The 21551-nt window shown below is 53.9% G+C and overlaps 1 protein-coding gene across 3 annotated transcripts; it reads left to right on the top strand.

Moving 5' to 3' along the window:
* Positions 1 to 3133: 3133 nt before the first annotated feature.
* Positions 3134 to 21551, top strand: DHCR7 (7-dehydrocholesterol reductase). Of its 3 annotated transcripts, none has more exons than XM_072970512.1 (9): positions 3134 to 3204; positions 8509 to 8633; positions 11439 to 11541; positions 12282 to 12504; positions 13960 to 14050; positions 14968 to 15181; positions 16938 to 17142; positions 17781 to 17912; positions 20679 to 21551. In XM_072970512.1, the coding sequence occupies exons 3-9, from the start codon at positions 11444 to 11446 to the stop codon at positions 21141 to 21143; spliced, it is 1428 nt and encodes a 475-aa protein (XP_072826613.1). In that variant the 5' UTR covers positions 3134 to 3204; positions 8509 to 8633; positions 11439 to 11443; the 3' UTR covers positions 21144 to 21551. The 3 variants fall into 3 exon arrangements, with proteins under 3 accessions (XP_072826613.1, XP_072826615.1, XP_072826614.1); XM_072970514.1 differs by lacking the exon at positions 3134 to 3204 and adding an exon at positions 3269 to 3581; XM_072970513.1 differs by lacking the exon at positions 3134 to 3204 and adding an exon at positions 6387 to 6409.

The following is a 21551-nucleotide window of genomic DNA, read 5'->3' as shown; positions in this document are numbered from 1 at the left end:
TAATTCAGTTAATCCTCACTTCAACACTCTGGGGGCAAGCTCCATCACCAGAAATCTGTCAGTTCTCTCTTTGCTCAAACATCTGGCAACAATGGCTGGTTCTAGGCCTCCGCTGGGGAAGGACCTCCAACATCTGGTTGTAGCAGAAAACAAGGAAGTTCTCAAAAAATGATGGGAACATGTTATGTGAAAAAAAAAAAGGAATCCATTTGAAGGAGTTCCCACTGGCCAAGCACAGGACAATTTGGGTATCTAAAAGATAATGACTTAAAAAGAAAGTTAATGACAGTACAGGATCCTAACTCAGTGAACAACAACAACATCTATTAATCCATGCCCATAAATTAGAGAGGGCAATTATTTACAGAGAAATGCCAACTCATAAATATTGAAAGCCTGATTAAATTATAAAATTATTCTTTTACATCAAGAGATCTGATTCAGGCAAGAGTCATTAAATGATAGATGACTGGATGAAAGGTTATTTGAGAGCAGGGTATTTACATAGTCTCAGAACCTCACTCTACAGATTACTCATTAATCATGAAAGGGAAAAGGAAGTCTTCTGGCAGAAACCACCTGCACCACATGATGAAACTTGCCATCAGTGATGGGACAGGGTGATATTGTGCTGCTTGCCAATGTGATCCACAAAGACACGGTATCTATGGAATATATTATCGTTCTCCAAAATGCGTATCCTAAATGCAAAGGCGAGGAACACAGTCAAGTCCAAATCGAGAGACACTGGCAAAAAGCTGGCCTTGACTCTTCAAAATTGTCACAGACCAAAAAGATACAATAAAACAAAATAGAAGGGAATTATGTTCAATATCTTGTAATAATCTTTAATGAAAAAGAATATGAAAATGAATATGTGTATGTATATGCATGGCCAGGACATTGTGCTGGAATGGACACCAGAAATTGACACATTGTAACTGACTGTACTTCAATTAAAAACAAATAGAAAGCACTGCTGAGGCCGTGCTCTAGATTAAAGAAGAGTGAGGAGCCATGATAGCTAAGTGTATGGTGTGGTTCCCCCACTGGACCCTGAGGTTTTTTGGGACGATTAGAGGAACCTGAATATGGACAATATATTAGGCAATGGCATCAAATGGATGTTAAATTTCCAGAGGGTGGTCATTTTGTCTGGTAACATAGGAGAATGTCCTTGTTTTTAGAAGATGGATACTGAAGCATTCAGGAGGGAGGTATCATCTGCAGCTCATTAGTGGTTTAGAAAAAAAAAGAGGGGATACACACATACAAGAGAGAGAAATTAAATATGACAAACTGTTGACAGCTGCTGAATTTAGGGAAATGGGTGTTCACTTTACTGTTCACTCAACTGGTTTGTACGTTTGACATTTTCATAATGAAGAACAGCAGGGAAAAAAAATGTCTCTGGGAGGGACACAAAGATGTCTATCCAGATTCCTCTGCTGGTAAGGTGACACCCCAGATGTTGGAAGTGGGGGCTCCGTAGACACCTTCAGCTGCTCACCCCACCAGGGGCTGCCTGGTTTGCAGAGCTGCCCAGCCCAAGGGTGGCCTGTGTACCATGACTGAGGGAGATGGGCGTATACGGCGTGGCCATTCCTGCTGTCAACAGAAATAATCAGTAAACCAATCTGTAATAGGAATCGAAAAGAGTTTTATTTGTGCCAAACTGAGGATTATAGCCCAGGAGACACAGATTCTTGAATTGTGTTCCACTAGAGTCATGGGGACTCTAAATAAAGGCAAAGCCCTTAAAATCACAATAGCTGTCTGTCAAGAATTGCAAGTGCAGTTGGCAAGAAGTATGAGTGCTTGTTAAGCAAGAGCTGGTTGGAGTCCAAAATGATTGCATAGTTATAAGGGGAGACCTTGAGACCAAGGTTGCAACTGGCAGCTAACAGATACTGCCCTGGGACTAGCTGGTGGTGTCCTTGAGACTGACAGTCCAGAGAATTCAAGTTCTCAGTAATACAGAAACATGCCTGACACTGTGTCCACAGGGGCCACCCTGGTCCCTTCTGAATCTCTGAACCATATTTACTCCATTTTGATTTTTTGACTTTTTTAATTATTTTTACAATTTCACATAAAAATTTTTTAAATTCTTTTTCTAGGGGGGAGGTAATTAGGTTTTTATTTATTTATTTTAACAGAGGTACTGGGGACTGAACCCAGGACCTTGTGCATGCTAGGTATGCGCTCTACCACTGAGCTATACCCTCCCCCATTTTGATTTTTTAAGTGCATTTTTTTCCTCAGTGGTTAAAGCAGATGTATAAGGCATTAAAATAGGCCACAAACAGGCTGTTCTGGTTAGTCTAAAGTTGAAGTTAAATCATGTATAAGCCAGAAGGACTCTCCCTACCTCAATATGGTAAAATGTCTTCCACTGCTGCCCAGCGGGACCACTCGGAGCGACCCTCTTACTGCGAGTCGCCCCATGCAGCTGACCTATGCTGATAGGCCTGCGTCCTCACTCAACTTCTCCCGCTGTCCAACCTGCGACCCCCTCCCCTCCCAGCTCTGCCCCGAGTGATCCCACCCTAAACTCCATCTCCCCGTCCCCTCCTGGGGAAGCCCACTGTGACGGTCCCCCAGCAGAAAGTCCTCCCTGACACCCTTAAATAAAACTGCTGCCCACGTACTCTGCTTTAGTCTTCTGCACACCACCTTTCACCACCTGACGCCCTATGTGGCTGCTTGATTGTTTATTAATTACGGTCCCACCCCCAACGGTGCCCCAAGACCAGGGATTTTGTTCATCTTGTGGGTCTCTGTGCACCTGGCACCTGGACACCAGAGCCTTAGTGTTTTCTGCGCGCCTTTGAAGCCCCTATGGCAGAAGGAGAAAGTGAGGCTGGGCAGCTCAGCAGCATGCCCACGACCGCTGATATGGCTGAGCCCGGAGCTTGGGCCTTGCTCCGGGGTCCCCGGGCCACGCCCCCGCCGAGAGGCCTTGGGCGGGGCGGGCCCTCGGCCGTCAATCTCGGCCCGGCGGCAGCCGAGTGGCCAGCTTGGTGGCCCGGAGTCAGCTCAGGGGGTGGGGCGCGGCGCCTCGGCCAATCGCGGGGCTCGGGGGCTCCGGGTCTCACAGGACCCGCCTCCGATTGGTCGTCTGTCGCGACACGCCAGCCTGGGGGCGGGGCGGTGGTAAGCTTGGACCGCGCGGCTCGGCCGGGTGAGGAGCCGGACGCTCAGGTAAGTCGGCGGGGAGGGCAGGTGCGGGGCGTGCGCTGGTGGGTGCGGGCAGAGGGGGCGCGCAGGCCGGGGCGGGATGTGCGCGGAGGGGTGCCGGCGCTCTGGCGGGGAGGAGAAGCGCGCGCAGGTGGGCAGGGGGTGCGGGCGCGCAGGTGAGCAGCGGCCGGAGGTGTGGCGGCGCCGACTGGCCCCCCGAAGCCGGCCCTTGGGATCGCCCGCCCCGCGGTGGTCGGGAGCCCCGCGGGGGCCGGGGCGGAGCGGCGTGAGCGCTTCCTGCGCCGGACTGGCGCGCTCCTTCCTGGGGTCCCCCGCCGGGGCGAGCGGATGTGGTTTCCTATTGAGGAAACACGGATAATCCGTCTTTGCTCGCCGAGAAGGTAAGGGCAGGTAGAAGGAGACGGAACTGCTTACAAGGAGTAAATTAATTAGGGTGGGTGGGGGGTTTGAAGCGCAGGAAGCAGTGCAGAGTGCTCACGAAAGATCACACGGGTCGTTTTTCTTTTCCAACCTTCCGACTTTAGCTACATAATGGTATATTGCCTCTTTTGTGGACATTTTATAATTTTATGAAGAAAGGTGTTTAAGGGTAGGAATTGCTCTGGTGAGATTTCTGACAAAAGGTAAAGAAAGGAGAGAAGGCTGGAAATGAGAAGTCGTTTTTATAGAAGTAGTGTGTGAGACGTGTCATTCATTAGGTTTCCTGAGGGTCCCGCACTGTGCTGGGCGCTTCAACTGTAACTCTCAGAACAACCTGCACACCAGGCATCACCCCCATTTCACAGATGAGGGGACTGAGGCTCCTGAGAGGTGAAGCGATGTGGAGAGAGCCCTGTACTTAGAGAGCAGCAGAGCCAGGGTTCTGAGATACTGGTCACATGGCTTTGGTTTGGGGGGAGCACCCCACTGCCAATGCCTGCATTTAGGGGCACAGGAGTTGGGGCAGAACATCACCTCAGACTTTCACACTCTCCCAGACCCTGTTGGAAGACACGCTCATGGTCAGGTTTGACCAGGGGGCAGGAATTCCACACTGACCACCTGGTTTCTTTTGCCTAAAAGTTTGCACTCTCAGCTGTGACTTTCTGCCCAGAGCTGAGGAAGGGCCCAGGTGGTCTGCCTGGCATCTGGCACCCAGCGTCCAGATTTAAGACGTGACACCAGGGGCTGTGCAGGGGAGTGAAAGGACACTTTTGCACGCTTTTGGGGGGAACAAAGAATGATCTCTTTCTGAGTGTCATTCAGCATTCCTTTTGGGTAGAATTTTGATGAGTCCTGTTTGTTGTCTCACATATGTGGATGGCGGGGGTGAGGGAGCTGAGAAGCTTGGGGTCACAGGGGGCAGGTGTTGGGTGAGCAGCCCTGGGCTCCTTGAAGGACCCTAGGAAGGCGGCAGGAGCAGGTCTGCGGGGGTTTGGAGTCGTCTTACCTGCAGGACACTCTCCACCGAAAAACCGGGATGGTCTGCACGGTGAAAACTCAGAAACAACCAAGCACCATTAATTCTTGGAGTACTTCTTAGAAAATCCTTTTATCTAAGTTCTGCTTAAAAAGAAAAACAGTGGCCTATTTATGCAGTAGATTTACATAGTAGGAAGCTCCTATTAAGATCAGATAAAGTGAAGAAATGGAGTTGCAAAAGAATTTGGCTGCAAACCAATTTTGGGAAGAAAGAGAGGGAGAGTGGGCATGTACTCCACAGTAAGCAGCGCGTGAGACAGTCTGGAGGACACACAGCGAAGTCCGGTGGCACCTGGGGCCGAGCTGGGGGCACTTGTACTGTTAAACTTGTGTGACAGTGATTGTGTTAGGGTGAGCATGTGTTTTGTAACTGTCAAGAAACAATCCCTGTCACTGCAGTCAGAGCTGCAGTTTACCCTTTAGAAGTCAAGGGCAGCTTTTCTGGACATCTTCCACCCAGGGCACATGCCTATCGCTGGAGGCCTCAGAAATGTCCCCAGGAGCGGGTCTGCCGTGCCCCAGCCGGGACCTCAACCCGCTCCAGGTGAGCCAGGCTAGAGCTCTCTGCGCATCTCTGGAGCAGCCCCTGCATTTGACAGTTGAGGCTTGTGAATTGCATGTGCCAGTTGAAGCTGTGATCACGCCGGCTGCAGAGGGCTGGGTGGGGGGTGTAGAAAGATGTATGTAAACCCAGGATCACCCCCCAAATCAGTCTTACCGAGCCTTGAGAACAGATGACCTCCCTGACCCTGGTGAGAGTCACAGATGTTCCCAGAATTGTGGATCTTAGGACAAAAGCTGTCAAAAACCAGCCCTCTTTGTTGTTGTTAAATTATTTTATTATGCAAGTGCATGTCTCCTAGAAAAATTAGGGAAAGGGGGGAAAACCCACATGCACGTCCAGTACCGTTGAGGATTTGGGTATATGGCCTTTTGCAGAGCTTTTTAATGACAGACCGCCTCGCAGCTTGCCTGTGTGTGCTGTGACACACCGGGGGATTTTTTTCTTGTCTGAAGCTCTTCCCACCGGACAAGTGTTGTCACTTCTCTGATCTCCTTATTGGTAGAATTTCATCGTTTCCAGTATGTCACCAAGTATTTACAGCAAACTAGAATGGGATTTCTTACAACAGGGTGCGTTCACAGCCGTCTGTGTACGTCCAGGCTGAATTCCTCCAGGTAGTTGCTGGGTCACCGTGTAGATCCACGTGGCCCCTGGAACCACCCTCCCACCAGAGAGCAGCTGTCCCCCCCTCACTGGTTCTGAGTCTGTATCATTCCTTTTCATCTAAAGTCCAAGTTGGGGCATGTCCATATTTTTCAGTCTCTACCAGTCCTTGGACTAACATTTCCAAAAGAGACCTGCTGTTCCAATATGTTCCAATGCTGTGCTCCTCTGTGTGTACTGGAAACGTGCCTGTCCAGCACTCAGATCAGCTGCTAGCATCATCGCAGCCTCCTGAGCACGTCACAGAGGGTGGGGTTAGCACAGACCCAGCTCCGTCCCACAGGTCTGTGTTCGCAACTTGCTCTGCCTCCCCTCAGCCTCCTCGTGTAAAATGGGCCTGATGATGCCAACTCACCCAAGTCGGGGTGAGAACCCTGAGGTCCCGCGTACTGGGAACTTGGCGGATATTCACGTTGTCGCTACCCAGGACAGGTCGCATCATCCAATGATGGCTTCAGCATCTCGTGTTCTCCTGTCTTACCCCTCCCCTGTCGAGTTGGACCCTCCCCGTGAAAGGAGGTGAGCTTGTGACTCAGTGTAACCAACAGAACTTGGTGGGGGTGGTGACGCATGCCTTCCCGGGCCAAATCAGAAACGGCAATTCGTGCTCCTCCTCCGGCGGCCCTGAGGCCACTGTGCCACAAGGAAGCCCACACAGATGGACCGCAGGGCCTGCAGCGGCTCCCCACGGCTTAGGCCATCACTCCCTCACCGGTCTCCCCCGGTTCCTGGGCTGCAGAAACAATGACAGAGGATGAAAGACTTGTTTTCAGCCTCTAGGTTGAGGGGCGGTGAGTTGTGCAGGGGGTAACAGCACCCCGGGCGTGGGCGTTGCAGTCGCACCCCCGCATCTAAACTTCGCCCCGAAGTCCCGCGCGAGCCCAGCCGAGCCTTCCCGGGGCCCGGCTGGTGCCGATGGCGGCGTTGGCAGCAACTGACTCCTCCGTGAGCTCTGGTGGGAGTCGGGTGGGGCTCTGAGCACTCGGCCCCAGGACCAGCCCCAGGACCTCATTTACTAGACACAGCAGGTTAATTTGCTGAGGAGGAAACAGGTCTCGTGGGTGTGAATGGCTGCTTAAGCGCACATGGTCTGAGCTCCAAGCGAGGACGTGTGGGCGACAGGACCTGCCCTGCGGAGAACTTGCTGCCTTGACGGTGACGTCTGGGCGTCCTGGGCGTTCACTCATCCCACCCCTGCCACGGTCCCAGGCCTCTAGTGCATCTCCAAGTACCAAACTCTCAAGATGCCGAAAAAATCTGCCACGGGGCTTAAGCCATCTGGTGTGTGGGTCCCAGGTTGTCAATGGTGACGTTCTCGGCTAGGGACGCCTGAGGCACCCGCCGGCCTGCATGACAGTGGGGAGCCCCACAGACACCTCCCCTGGGGAGGGCCCGTGGAGTGGCCAGACCGGCCCTGGCTGTTCTTAATTACAGTTGCAGGACGCCTTCAGCAAAAACCATCAGGGAACACTGAGAAATGAGATGTATTACTCACAGGACCTGTGGCTCCACAGCCCGCCCAGGGCCGCGCAGCCGGGTGTGGGCAAAGTGGGTGGGAATGTGGACCTGGGGCGCCGCCTTTATGAGGGCGTTAGGTGTCCAGGGCTTCATCGGTTCACTCTTTACTGGTGAATTTGAAGCACAGGAATGGGAATTTGGGCACAGGATAGGGGAGCGGGCTCACTCCAGCTCTCAGTCACTAGATTAGTGTCTCTGAACGAGGGCCCTTCGCGGGCTGCAGGGCCTCGGTCCTTGCCCGGCGGTTGTGCTGGTGGCCGATGTGCTGGTGGCTGTGTCACACAGCTGGCTGCTGATGCCAGATGAACGTCCTTTGAAATGAGTGCTTAACACCAGGTGTTTAGACGATACCATCCCAAACCCTAAGAAGCAATGTCTCTTTGTCTTTGGCCTCTGGAACTCAAAACCCCGTCCAGGGAGCTGGCCCAGTGCCAGAAAGCCCCGCCCACGTCCCTGGCTCCACTTTCTCCCCAGGTGTGGCCACTAAACCTCCTTTATCCAGCTTTAACAACAGCTGCAAAACCTCGCGTTGCGGGGTTCTGCTCCCGGACACCCTGGAAGGTCACGGGGTCCAGCAGAGAGCCAGTCTCCGAGCCCAGGTGACTGTCAGTGCTGCCCCGGGTTCCTGGGGCCTCACTGGCTGCTAGAAGGTGCAGGCTTTTGTCGTCTTGACCTGGGCTGATGGCACAGGCAGCCCGTAGAGACATTTCAGAGGCACCTGCGCTGCTCACACCTTTGCTCGGTGTGAGTCTGCAAAGAAGCCACCTTTGTTCATCACTGCTCATCAGTTCTGTACCTGCCCTGTTAAGGCTCACCTCCAAGACAGCCCCTCCACGGAGACCTCCACGCAGCTGCACCCAGCGTCAATAAGTACTCGCTGTTTGGCAGCTGCCGTGTGTACCAGGCAAAGAAGCTGGGTGATAAGGTTGCCTTGTCACAGGGCGTCCCTGCCCCAAGGGGCCTCTCCTGCTTTTGAACCCCTGGGCACTGAGCTTGCCATCCTCGCTTGGTTCCAGTGGTGTGCCTTGAATAAATGTCACTTGGATCCTTACCTCTCTTCCCCTCCCTGACCATCTTCATCATCTTCGTGTCTCCTGCAGGACTTGGTTCAGCAGGTCGGAAAAGATCAAGCCGGCCTTGGGGAGTATCAGAGGCTAGAGATTTGAAAGGGAGGCTGGGCTGCTCAAGAATTCAAACCTGCATCAGGGTGTGAAACCTGCCGGAGGTAAGCACATCGCAGCACTGCTGCTCGTGGGCCATGGCAGGGACTTGTCAGCAAAGGCAGCTGGCACATCAGTTCTCTGTGTCAATTCCTGCCTGATTCTTGGGAAAAGAAAAATACATTACAGCTGAAACACCACCCTCTCCCTGTTTTCAGCCATCGACGACCAAGGATGCTACTTTCAGATGTATTAAAAATTCAGTGCTTGTGACAGAGAGGTGACTGCTAGCTGAATGAACTGTATCGTTCCTTTTGGCAGCATTCTCTCAGCCTGTACGTTTCTGGCTCTTTTGCAATTTCCCAGCAAGTTAGAGCAGAGTAACTGTCAGGCACCAGGCTCTGGAGTCTGTTTTGGGGCTGTAAATGGGCATCCCTGCCCGTAAAGAACTTTCAACCTGCCTTGTACATCACGATGGTCCATGAACTAACCTGTGTGCATCAAATGAAGTGATGCAGCTACAGTTCCCATGCTGCAAATGAAAACGTCTTTCATTATTGAAATGGCTTTTTACAACAAAAATTTTATTTATTTGTTTGTTTAATTGAAGTACAGTCAGTTTACGTATCAATTTCTGGTGTACAGCATAGTGCTTCAGTCATATATATACGTGCATATATTCGTTTTCACGTTCTTTTTCATTATACGTTACTACAGGATATTGAATCTAGTTCCCTGTGCTATACGGTAGAAACTTGTTTGAAATTTTTTAAACGAAGGTACGTTTGTATTAAGGTAATTTATATTCACAATTAAAATAAAAGTCAATGTTAAAAGGCTTGTATATCGAGATTTACAAATATTAACTACTACATATAAAATAGATAAAAAACGAATTTCTTTTGTATAGCACAGGGAACTATATTCAATACCTTCTAGTAACCTATAGTGAAAAGGAATATATATGTATGCACATGTATGACTGGAACATTATGCTGTGTACCAGAAATTGATACATTGTAACTGACTGTACTTTAATTTAAAAAAAAAGACTAAAACTAAAGAAAAGCTTATAAACAAAATAAGCGGTTCCCTACCTCATCCCATAGTCTTACCTCCCAAAGCAGTTATTTTTCATTCTTTTAACTACTTTTGTATTTTTGTATTTTGCCTGCTTATTTCTAAATAATTGGCTTTTACTGTTCTCAACTTTACACATTTTCTTCTATACATCTAGCAGTCAGTAACCAGAGTTTACATAAAAGTTATTGTTATTTACTCTTAAGTTAAGTAATGTGCTATAGTTATGCGGTTTTTTTCACCTTGTATGACTTTTCAGTTTTTTCCTGGAGTTAATGATTGCCTCATGTTTTCCATATGGTAATAGTTCTATGCATATATCACTAATATTTTTCCTGCAGGTTCTAACAGTGCTGTCACACATATCAATAGTTTTTCTACACATTCTAACACAACAATGCTATTTCCATGTCTTCCTGCCCCCACCGTAGCCATTCATCCCATACCCAGATGGACTGCTTACTGTCCAGCCTGCCGCACAGCTGCCATCGTGGGACTGCCCCTTATCCTTTCACTGGGCATTGCTTTAGCAGCTTTCTTGGATCTTGTTTCTTCTCTGAATAATAGTTAACCTGGGAGTAGAATTGTAGGTTGGAAAAAGTTTCCCTAAGAATTTTTAAAGTTTCCCATCCTTTTTTTCTGGAATCCACCTTGCTGCTAGCGTGACCCTTCATCCTGGCTTTTCTCTGAAAGCTTTTAAGATCATCTTTTTATCCCTGTTGTTTTGAAACTTCATAATTTTGACTTGTTCTGGAAGTAGGGCTGTCACTGCTTGCCCCGTGTTATAACCATTTAGAGCAGCTGTAAGAACTCAGACAAGTAGAGCTCCCACTCCCCTTTTCTGAGTGATTATTTATTGAATACCCCATACGCACCAGACATAGGTTCTAGGCCCTGGTAGTGGAGTAATGAGTATGGGACGTGACTCCTGCCCTTGGGGAATCTAATGCAGGGGAGACAGACAATAAGCACACACTCAAACAAATGGAAGAATTCTACATGGTGAGAGTAGTTATTAGGAAAACAGTAACAGGTCGAGTTACCTTGGCGGGGCACCTGGGGTGCAGGCGGTGCGGACTGGCTGTTTGGCTTGTATGATGGTGCAGGATGAACAGCTGTGGGAGGAGGGAAGACTGCAAATGGTAAATTTTGTTGTGTTGGAGTGTGTAGAAAAGTTATCAATATGCATGACAGCTCTTTTCAGAGCATTCAGAAAAAAAGATAGTGATAGATGCATAGGAATCTTAGCAAACAGAAAAAGTGAGGCAACCATTAACTCCAAGGAAAATGAAAAGTCCTACTGAAGACAGGACCTTTTACATGAGATCTGAATTAGGGGATCTGAAAGTGTGTTTTAAGCAGAGAAGTAGCAGGTGTTGTGAACAAGAGGAACCATATTCAAGAATCAGTAGAGACCTTTGTGTGCCTGGAGCAGAGGGGACATAGCGGGGTCGAGGGGGAAGGGAGGCAGGAGCAAACTGTGAGAGGGTTCTGAGCCACAGATGTCCCGGTTCACATGATGAGAAGGATGTTCTGCCGCCATTTGAGAACTGAATTAAGACAAGCGAGAGCAGAAGCAGGGCCAGGTGGGAGGGTGTTGCAGTTCCGGGAGTGAGAGTCTAAGGTGAGTGACCTCTCCCCTGCCTGGCATCTGCTACGGAGGACGAGGTAGAGGGGAGGAGAATGAAGGAGGCTGGCCCTGCAGGGCCCGGGAACCGCGGCAGGTGCCACAGGGAGATGTGAGGTCTGCTCTTCATGGGATGATCTGAATGGCTGTCTCCTTCCCTCAGGCCCCATGGCTGCAAAATCCCAGCCCAGCGCTCCCCAAACCAAGAGTCCCGGCAGCGTGACCAATGGCAGGGCTGCAACCCAAGGACAGTGGGGCCGTGCCTGGTAAGGTTCTCAGCTGTTTTCCCAGCTGGAAGACAAAGTGGGGTCTCAGTGAGAGTTGCCAGCCTTTGGGATTTCATGAAACTATTTTAAAAAGAATTCTAAGGGCAAGACTAATGAAAGGTAAGGAGGTTCCCACTTTAGGAAGGAAGGAATTAGAAAGATTTTATTTGCACTGGTTCATTGAACGTGTCCGTGTCTGTACCACGGGGCCAACGGCCTTTTTCTGGCTAATGGGCGCCTGGCAGCAATGTCTTGATCTCCCTTTGGGACTCAACTATGTGGAGGGTGTTTTTTTTTCACGCGCAGCAGTAGCGGGGGCATAGTGATTGATCACTGATGTCATTTCAGTTGTTAATTCTTAAAATAAATAAATTTATAAAAATGCTAAAAAAAAAGAAAAGACACTGCAACCTGACTTCCACCAACCTCCGTGTGTGGCACATTGTGGTGATGGCTCTTGGGCCGTAGAGCGATGGGGACGCCTCCAGCCACGTGCGTTCGTGCTCTGGGCCCTGGGCTTCCTGGGGGTGCCCATGGGCCCGTCGGCCTTCAGACTGCTCGCTGTAGAGCGTGCTTGTGATGGGCCCTCCACGGCAGGGGTCCTGTGCACGGGGAGTCGAGAGCCCTCTCTCGTGAGGCGCTGGCTGGTTCGCATGTGGAGCGGAGCAGAGCATCGTGTGTGTGAGGTCCGAGGGCCGGTGAGGGGTGGCCCCGCGTGACCATCACCATCTGCCCCGCAGGGAGGTGGACTGGTTCTCCTTGGCGAGTGTCATCTTCCTGCTGCTCTGCGCCCCCTTCATCGTGTACTACTTCATCATGGCCTGTGACCAGTACAGCTGCTCCCTGACTGACCCCGTGCTGGACGTTGTCACTGGGCGGGCTCAGCTCTCCGACATCTGGGCCAAGACGCCACCCGTGACCAAGCGGGCGGCCCGGCTCTATGCAGCATGGGTCACGTTCCAGGTCAGCCCTCCCGGCCACCGCGGTCAGGTGGCTCGGCACATGCTGAGCATCCCTTCCCGCTGGGGTGGTCCTGGGCCCTGTCTTGGGGTGGAGCCCTGACTCAGGCTGGTTTCCTTGTTCCTGGGACCCAGGGGGCACCACCTGCAGCCTGATGGACTTGGCTGGGACTTCAGATTGAGGGCACCTGGGGGCATCTCGGTGTCCCACATGCCTTCTGCTGATCCCCTCCTGCGGTCCAGGGATGTGCCCAGCCCTGCAGGGACAGGCTGAGAGCAGGGAGCCGGTGGGAGGGCGTGAGGATGCAGCCCGCCAGTGGGGCCCGTGCACAACGGGGAGCTCTCTTAGGGTAGCCTGTGGGAAGGAGCACCCAGTCTCAAAGGGCCACCACTCAGCAAGGCCAGGGCTGTGTCCCCAGCAGGTGGCCTCACAGGCCTGGCCCAGGATGGCCTTGGCTCTGCTGTGACCCCACTGACTTCCCATCGGCAGTTCTCCAGAAGGCTGTCTGCACCGTGACCCTGGCGAATAGGCGCTGGTGTTTATTCCCAGGACGTCTCCAGGGAAACGGTGCCGGGAGAAGGCCCCATCCCTGCCCCTGGGTCTCCCTGCCCCGGAGGAAGGCTCTGGCTGCTCTCAGCTGTTTCTTCCGCGTGATCCGAGCCGTGAGGCTTCAGATTCGCTCGCATTTCAGGTCTCTTGGTCCCTTGAGTAAAAAGTGATTCAGAGCAGCCCCAGTCACAGCAGCCCCAGGGTGGAAATAACCCAAATGTCCATCGACAGGGGAACGGATGCATGAGATGTGGTCCATCCACACGGTGGAATATAATTTGGCCACAAAAAGGAATGAATCTCTGACACGGGTGGACCTTGGGGACATGACGCTCAGGGAAAGGAGTCCGTAACAAAAGGACGAGTCCTGTGTGGAAGTCCAGGGTGGGCAAGGCCACAGGGGCAGAAAGGGGGCTCGTGGTTGTCAGGGGCTGGTGGGGAGGGGCCCTGGTGGGCGTGGGGCTTCCTTGGGGGCTTTGGGGGTGATGAGAATGTTCTGGAATCAGACTGTGGGGATGGTTGCACAACCTTGCGAATGTGCTGAACACTGGAATCGTGCCCTTTAAAAGGCTGAATCGCGTGGCGTGTGAGTTACACCACAGCTTTTAAGATGGCCCCAAAACGAATGGGAGGGACCAGGCTTCTCCTGAGGGGAGTGACTGGGCCCCGCGGGGGCCCCGCGGCGTGCTCTTGCGTAGTAACGAGCTCCCTGTTCAGGACTCCCTTCAAGGCGGAGTCAGAGCCCCCAGAGCTATAAACTCTCCTGGGAGGAATAACCAGCCACATTCGGGGTTTCTCACGTTCGTACGTGGCCTGCGCATCTGCCCTCTCCATAAAGCGGGGCCGTGTCGGAGCGCAGCCAGGCCCTCCAGCTCGCCGGTCGTCGAGCTTCACACCTCTGTGTTTCAGGTGCTCCTGTACACGATGCTTCCTGACTTCTGCCATAAGGTTCTGCCGGGCTACGTGGGCGGCGTTCAGGAGGGCGCCGTGACCCCCGCAGGTAACCTTGAGCCCCGCCCTTGGCCTCCCCGCCTCACTCCCGACGCTGGCCGGGCCTGTCCCTTCATCTCCCGGAGCCCAGCCTCCCCTGCGCGGCTTCCATCCCAAGGACCGTGGCTCACGGACAAAATACAAACTCTGCTCGAGAATTTCCACCGGGACCATCTTCATTTTCCTTTGGGACTTAATTGTATAGAAGGGTTTTCCGGGACTGTCCCAGACGCGAGGTGGCAGAACCCGTTCTCAGTAAGAGGAGATGGTGTTGCAAGTCAACGGTACTTCAATTAAAAAACAAGTCTGTACCGAGAGAACACATGCAGAGGCCAAAAGAAAACAAAAACAATGCGTAAGAGGGGATGCGGGCGTCCCCGCCCGCGCTGTTGGGGTAACTGGGCTCACGGAGCCTCTCCCCGCACCATCGCTTCCAGCCCAGCAGTGCGTCAGGGGCTGTGCGTCTTCTTAGGGGCCTCGGAGCTGCTTGGTCCATCCATTCCCCACAGTCCCCAAGACCCCTCATGGACTCCCACCCTGCGCCAGCCCACGAGAGCTCCCGTCCCAGGGGGGCTTCTGCGCTCCCTGTCCGGTACCGCAGGGCATCCTGGCTTCGCTGTAGCTCAGCCCCGCCCTGCGGCACACGGCCGGCCGGGTGCTCAGCCTCGGGTCAGTTCCAGACCGTCTGCGCCCTCTCCCCCTTCCAAGGACTGGGCGAGCCGGAGCCGTTAGTCCCCGGACTAGGAGTGTGAGCTGTGCTCCTGGCGTGTTGACCCGGGGCTTGAAATGCAGCAGCTGACCAGCCCTCGGGACGGGGTCTGGGGGCCCGAGACAAGGACCCTAGCGGCCGGGGCCCAGAGAGGCGGTCGGGCCAGACCAGATGCTGTTACCTCCGGGGAAACGTTTCCACTTTTCGTCCCTCCGCAGGCGTCGTCAACAAGTATGAAATCAACGGCCTGCAGGCGTGGCTGATCACACACCTCCTCTGGTTTGCCAATGCCCACCTGCTGTCCTGGTTCTCACCTACCGTCATCTTCGACAACTGGATCCCGCTGCTCTGGTGCGCCAACATCCTCGGCTACGCCGTTTCCACCTTCGCCATGATCAAGGGCTACTTCTTCCCTACCGACGCCCGAGACTGGTAGGTCCTCGGGGGTGGCTTGAGCCCACGAGGGAGACTGGCTGCTGTTTTCTGTTACCATGGGCTGGGGTTACCTGAGGGCTGGGGGTCCTTGTTGGGGAGCTTAGCAGAACTCGGTGGGCTCTGGGGAACGTCCTTCCTAAATGTCTGGGTGGCTTCTCCCCCCTCGAAAAAAGGCCGTTGAAGATGGCTAAGTGCTTCCTTGATGGCTGAGCTATCCCTTGTAGGGCTGTCAGTGGAGCAGGAGGGCGGGAAAGACAACTTCTGGCCGGGGACAAAGGCAGCCTGTTATCTCTGTCTCTGGGATATCAGTGTGGCCCGGAACAGCCTTAGTGAGCCTTATCTCACATCTCAGTGGTTTTCATGTAGCAGCTTCCCAGGGAGGGCCCTCCTGGTTGGTGCCCATTCTCATGGAGTCTGGGGCTGGATGGTCATCAACCATCCACCTGTCCATCCATCCATCCGTCCATCTATCCAGCCATCTCATCATCAATCCATATATCCAGCTCTTCATCATTCATCTACCCACCCATCCACCTACCTACCTACGCATCCACCTCTCAATCTGCCCATCCATCTGCCCATTCAACCCATCCATCCATCCACGCATCCATTCACCTATCCATCCAACTACCCACCTGTCTCTCCGTCCACCCATCCACCCAGCCCATAGCTACCCATCCGTCTACCTACCTACCCATCCACCTATTCATTACCCATCCACCCACCCATCCAGTCCATCCAGCTAGCCTGTCCATCCATCCGTCCATCCATTTCCCTGTCCCCCCTCACTCCCCTCCTGTCTCTCTCCCTCCCTCCACTCATCAAGGTACATTTATGGCTTCCTCCTGAAGACAGGTGTAGAACGTGGGGCTTTAGGTGTGAACAAAATTCTTGCTCTTGGGGTGCCTGCATTTTAGTTTTGGGTCCAAATGAAAGCAAAGTGTGTTTCCTTTAACTGGGAGGCATTTCTTAGGACATGTGTTTGGGTGATGGTGCTTTGAGCTTGTATAATTATGAAATCGGGAGGCTGGCCTTCTGTGGCTCATGGAAAGCAATTTCACTACTTTACAATCTCATCACCTGTTGTAGACCCTGCACATTCTGCTTCTTTCTACTTGTCCTAACTGAGGGGAATGGACGCGAAAATATGTTTTTCTAATTAACATGGAAACTCCTGTGTCTCCTCATGGGTAATCCTAGTTGATTCTCTAGCTGGGCGTCAGGTAACCAGGGCAACAAAAGATAAGAAACTCACCTAGCAAGGGATGGTTGTAGGCCCTGGAGCCAGGTGCCTGGCTCTGAGCACAGGGCCTTTTTTTCACTCTATCTTGGCATAATTTGTAACTTCCCTTGCCCACGGGAGGCCCGAACGCCCTGTGAGTTCTTCAGTACAAAATCTCGGTTCAGTCAAGCCAGTTGGATTGCTCACCTGTGCTGCGCCTTGAGGGAGCCCAGAGGAGGGCGGGAGAAACCTGGGCACTGGCCCAAGGAAGTCGAGCGCAGGCGCCATCTCCCCACCTGCCCCGGAACAGAGCTGAATGCAGAGGGAAGCACCGAGGCGGCGGGGAGGCGGGGAGGTGGACACGGCCTCTGCCCGCTTCCTCTCTGCAGCTCACGCCAGGCCTTCCCCAGCTCGTCTCACTGGGGCCTGCGGTCCCTGGGCCAGGCTGAGTGCCTGTATCCACGCCAGCAAAGTCGGCCACTTGTGAGATGTGCTTGTGAACTCAAGGCACCTGTTACTTGTGTTTTTAAGCAAATTCACAGGCAACTTCTTCTACAACTACATGATGGGCATCGAGTTTAACCCCCGAGTCGGGAAGTGGTTTGACTTCAAGCTCTTCTTCAATGGGCGCCCCGGGATTGTCGCCTGGACCCTCATCAACCTGTCCTTCGCCGCCAAGCAGCGGGAGCTCCACGGCCACGTGACCAACTCCATGGTCTTGGTCAACGTCCTGCAGGTGCCCTGTCGGTGGCCAAAGAGGGTGGAAGCTCTGGCGCTCGCTGGGCACTGGGGGATCCCGTCCACCCACATCCAGCCACATCGTTTTCGAAAGACTGTCATCTACCACTTGTAGAAGGGCCCCCTTCCCACGTATCTCAGAGGAGCCCCGACTGAGCGTGAAGTGAAGGAGTTGGGTTCTTGCCTGCTGGGTGTTGCCTTGGCCCTGGGGAGTCGCATGGCCCTCGGCCTCTTTTCTGGGGGATGCCTGTTACTGGCTCAGGTGTGTCACTGGCCCTGGCCACATGGCTCTGACATCTCTGGAAGGGCCACATCCTGAGCCTTTCTGTCCTGAGCAATCTCTCTGCTCCGGAGTTTCACAGCCCTGGGCATCTGTGTCCAGGATGTTACTGGGGTGCCCCCTTGGTCATCTGTGTCATCTCAGACTCCAGACTCTCCGTGACAAGGACTCCCTTCCTCCCATCTCTCCTGCTTGGTGTCCCAGGCCCAGTGGGAAGAGCAGGAACAGCCAGGGGTGCAGGTCACTAGGGGAGCTCAGGGACACCCCAGGACCCGCCCCCCCCACTGGAAGCTGGTTTTCCCTGGGTCCCCCTTCCCCGTGCCTGTGGTCGGTACACGGCCGCTCCTGTTTTGCAGGCCATCTATGTGCTGGACTTCTTCTGGAACGAAACCTGGTACCTGAAAACGATTGACATCTGCCACGACCACTTTGGGTGGTACCTGGGCTGGGGGGACTGCGTCTGGCTGCCGTACCTGTACACGCTGCAGGTGAGCCCCCGGGGGCGTGCCCAGTCCTGCAGGGCACTCTGCCGTCAGGCCCCCAGACCAGCGCAGGGCTGCCCTCCGAGCAGACACGGCTGACACATGCTGAGCCTGCTCCTCCCACAGGTGTCTGTCCTCGGGAGGCACCGGAACTTGGAGAAGGGAGACTCCTCCCCTGTCTCTAAGAAGAAGGGAAGGCGTAGCGTCTGAGTCAGCGCAGGTGGCTGTGACACATCCCGCAGCCTGGGCGGCTCAAACCGCGGGGTTCACTGTCTCCTAACCCTGGAATCCGAGGTCCAGGCGTGGGCGGGGCTGGCTCCTCCCGGGGCCTCGCTCCTGGGCGTGGAGATGGCCGTCTTCTCCCCGCATCCTCACATGGTCGTCCCTCTGTGTGTGTCTGTGTCCTGATCTCGTCTTGCAAGGACACCAGTCCTACGGGATTAGGACCCACCTAATTTTACTTTTACTTTGATCACCTCTTTAAAGACACCATCTCCAGATCCAGTCACCTTATGAATCATATGAATTTGGGGGACACAACTGAGCCCATACGCTGAGAGCAGATGGCACAGAGGGGAATTCTGGTCAGCAGGAATGATTTGGGAGAACTGGGTGGATGGAGGGCGGTGTTTCTGTTCATATGTATTCAGATCAATGCTGAAAGGGTAAGAGGCTCCTTTCATACCTTCATTTTTCCCTTAAATACTTTGAGTATCCAGGTGGCATCGGCAGAGTGGAGGAGATGCGGGTGGGTGGGCCTGCCCTCTCGGAGCGCATGGCTGGTGGGAAAGGCCGTGATGCCGCAGCCCAGTGCGGGGAGCGGGTGCACGATGGGCAGTGGGGTGCTGACCTCGAGGTGAGGGCAGAGGAGGGCCCCCGGCCTGCAGTTGGGGGCTCCGCCAGAGCATCTCAGGGCAACCACAGCCCGGCTGAGAGCAAGATGATGAGTGTGGGGTGAGCACATTCCAGACCGGCACGTGCAGCCTCTTCCTGGTGGGGACTATGTTATGGCGGGTTTGGGTGGGGCACGTTGGGAGCAGAGGATGTTTAAGGCATGAGACAGTTCACGGTGGCTGGGACACAGGATGTGGAGGTGGTAGGAAACCACACCAAACTGGCGGCTGGAGAATCGAACCAAGCCCAGCGCCAGTTGAGCAAGAGCGGATGCAGGACGCGTCGGGGGCGTGGGGGAGGGGAGCATTCTGGGTGAAAGGAGGGTGGGGGGGAGGGCACGGGCTGTGGGAGAAGTCCCGGGAGCAGCGAATCAGCCCGGGCCCCCAGGAGAGCCTTAGCATGCGTCATGGAGGAGTGGGATCTGGCCCGGGGATCCCGAGGGACCTGGGTGTGGTCTCTGTAGGGCCACCAGCGCAGGGAGGAGGCCTTGAGCACCTCCCTGAGCATCTCTGAAAATCAGGCTGGACGGCAACTCGGTTAGGGCTGGACAAAGGCGTGAGGTGTGCCTGCATGATGACTCAAGCCAGGCTGGGCTGCTTCGTTCCTGCACACCCCCAACTCTGTGCTGTGTGCCACGCCGAGCTGCCCAGGGGGTTCTGATACTCATGGGGGACAGAGGAAAGGCCTCATCCTTGAGCCCCCTGCACCCCTCCCAGCTCACAGAGAACGGCCCTCTTTCCTCTGGGTGGAATATGGCCCCCATGTAGGGTGGTGACTGCTTAGGAGGTCTGGCCAGATGCCACGTGCTCATTTCCTGAGTAGCAAGGCGTGGGGACAGGGGAAGGACTTGTTCTAGGGCACTCTCATAGTTAGCAGCGAGCTGGGTGGCCCACCTGAACAGGTCGTGTGAGACTGGGGAGAGCCAAGGCTGAGAGGCTCAGGTGGCCGTCCTGGCAGCCCATGGGTGAGGCGGCGACCGGGTACAGCCAGTCCTGTAGGTGGTAACAGTGGTGTCCCAGAGCAAGAGATCTGGGAAAGTCACAGAGCGAGGAGGTTTGAGAAGCAAGGGCCCTGGGCTCTGGTCCCCACGCTGGACCCTCTGGTTCCATTTCTCTACTGGGCTGCTTGCAGACCCACTGCTTCCCTGATTCTGTGATCTCCATTTTCCAGGCGTGCAAACCAGTAACAATGGGTCGTAGTTCACACTTGCATGTGTAGATGATTATATGGCTGTGGTCCTGCCAAGTTCAGAATCTTCAGGCATTAGGCAGGCTGGAGGTCCGGAGAGGAGTGACATTGCAGCCGGGCCTGAAGGCCGTCTACTCGTGGAATCCACTCTTGTTCCAGGGATTCTTTTATTCTTAAGACTGTCAACTGATTAGACGAGGCCCACCTACATCTTGGAGGGTGATGTGCATCACTCAGTCTGATTGGAAATGTTCATCACACCTGAAAAATACCTTCATAACAACTAGATTAATGTTTGACCAAATATCTGGGTCCAAAGGCCGAACCAAGGCAACACATAAAATTAACCATCGTAATATTATATTCAAATGATATCTTTAGTGTGTGTTTTGTATTTATATGGTATGTGATATGTGTGTGTGTGTATGTACATGTAGCTAGACAGACAGGAGGGTAGCTAAGTAGGTAGACACATAAATCTGTGTATTGCAAATTTGTACTTCTTTGATCCCCACAGCATCTGGTTGAGGCAGGTTCTTCTATTTCCAGGAAAGGAAACCGAGGCCGGGCATGAGTGGGCAGCTGGTCTGGGACACAGCTGGGCTTTGAACACGGGCTGTGTTCTCAAGCCCATGGTCCAGCTCACTTCCTGAACAAGCCACGCCTGACCTCCCCCTTCTCGCCCTGCAGGGTCTGTATCTGGTCTACCACCCTGTGCAGCTGTCCACCCCGTATGCCCTGGGCGTCCTGCTGCTGGGCCTGGCGGGCTACTACGTCTTCCGCATGGCCAACCACCAGAAGGACCTGTTCCGCCGCACGGACGGGCGCTGCCTGATCTGGGGCCGCAAGCCCAAGGTCATCGAGTGTGCGTACACGTCGGCCGACGGGCAGAAGCACCACAGCAAGCTGCTGGTGTCCGGCTTCTGGGGCGTGGCCCGCCACTTCAACTACACGGGCGACCTGATGGGCAGCCTGGCCTACTGCCTGGCCTGCGGCGGCGGCCACCTCCTGCCCTATTTCTACATCATCTACATGACCATCCTGCTGACACACCGCTGCTTGCGCGACGAGCACCGCTGTGCCAACAAGTACGGCCGGGACTGGGAGCGCTACACCGCCGCCGTGCCCTACCGCCTACTGCCCGGAGTCTTCTGAAGGGCCGCCCTGGGAGGGCCCCCGAGGGGCGGTGCGGAGCACTGCCTTCGGGCCTGCCGGGGTAGGAGCTCAGCTCCCCCTGCCAGGAGCCTCAGTGTCCTCGTCTGTGGAATGGGGACAGCCCAGCACGCACCCTGAGGGGGATTCCCAGGGTGAACGCCAGCTGCCTTCTCACCAGCAGAAGTGGCCAGTTTTCTCTGTGCAGTGTTCTGAACGCAGGAGGATGACCTGTCAACCTTTGATGATCTGGCTTGCCCATCGATGACACCGTCTCTTCTCCATATTGGGGGCCTGAGCCATTCTGCTACCCAGACAGACTGGTGTCTGACACTGAATGGGACACCTTCCAGCCCCCGTGGTCAGTCCTGCCCTTATTCTTGTTAAATAAAGTGGAAGTGGGACATGTAA

The sequence above is a fragment of the Vicugna pacos genome, chromosome 10 (genome assembly GCF_048564905.1).
Source record: "Vicugna pacos chromosome 10, VicPac4, whole genome shotgun sequence".
NCBI classification, from domain to species: Eukaryota; Metazoa; Chordata; class Mammalia; order Artiodactyla; family Camelidae; genus Vicugna; species Vicugna pacos.
Note: the sequence above shows the minus strand (reverse complement) of the source record. Positions and strands in the feature narration are given on the sequence as shown.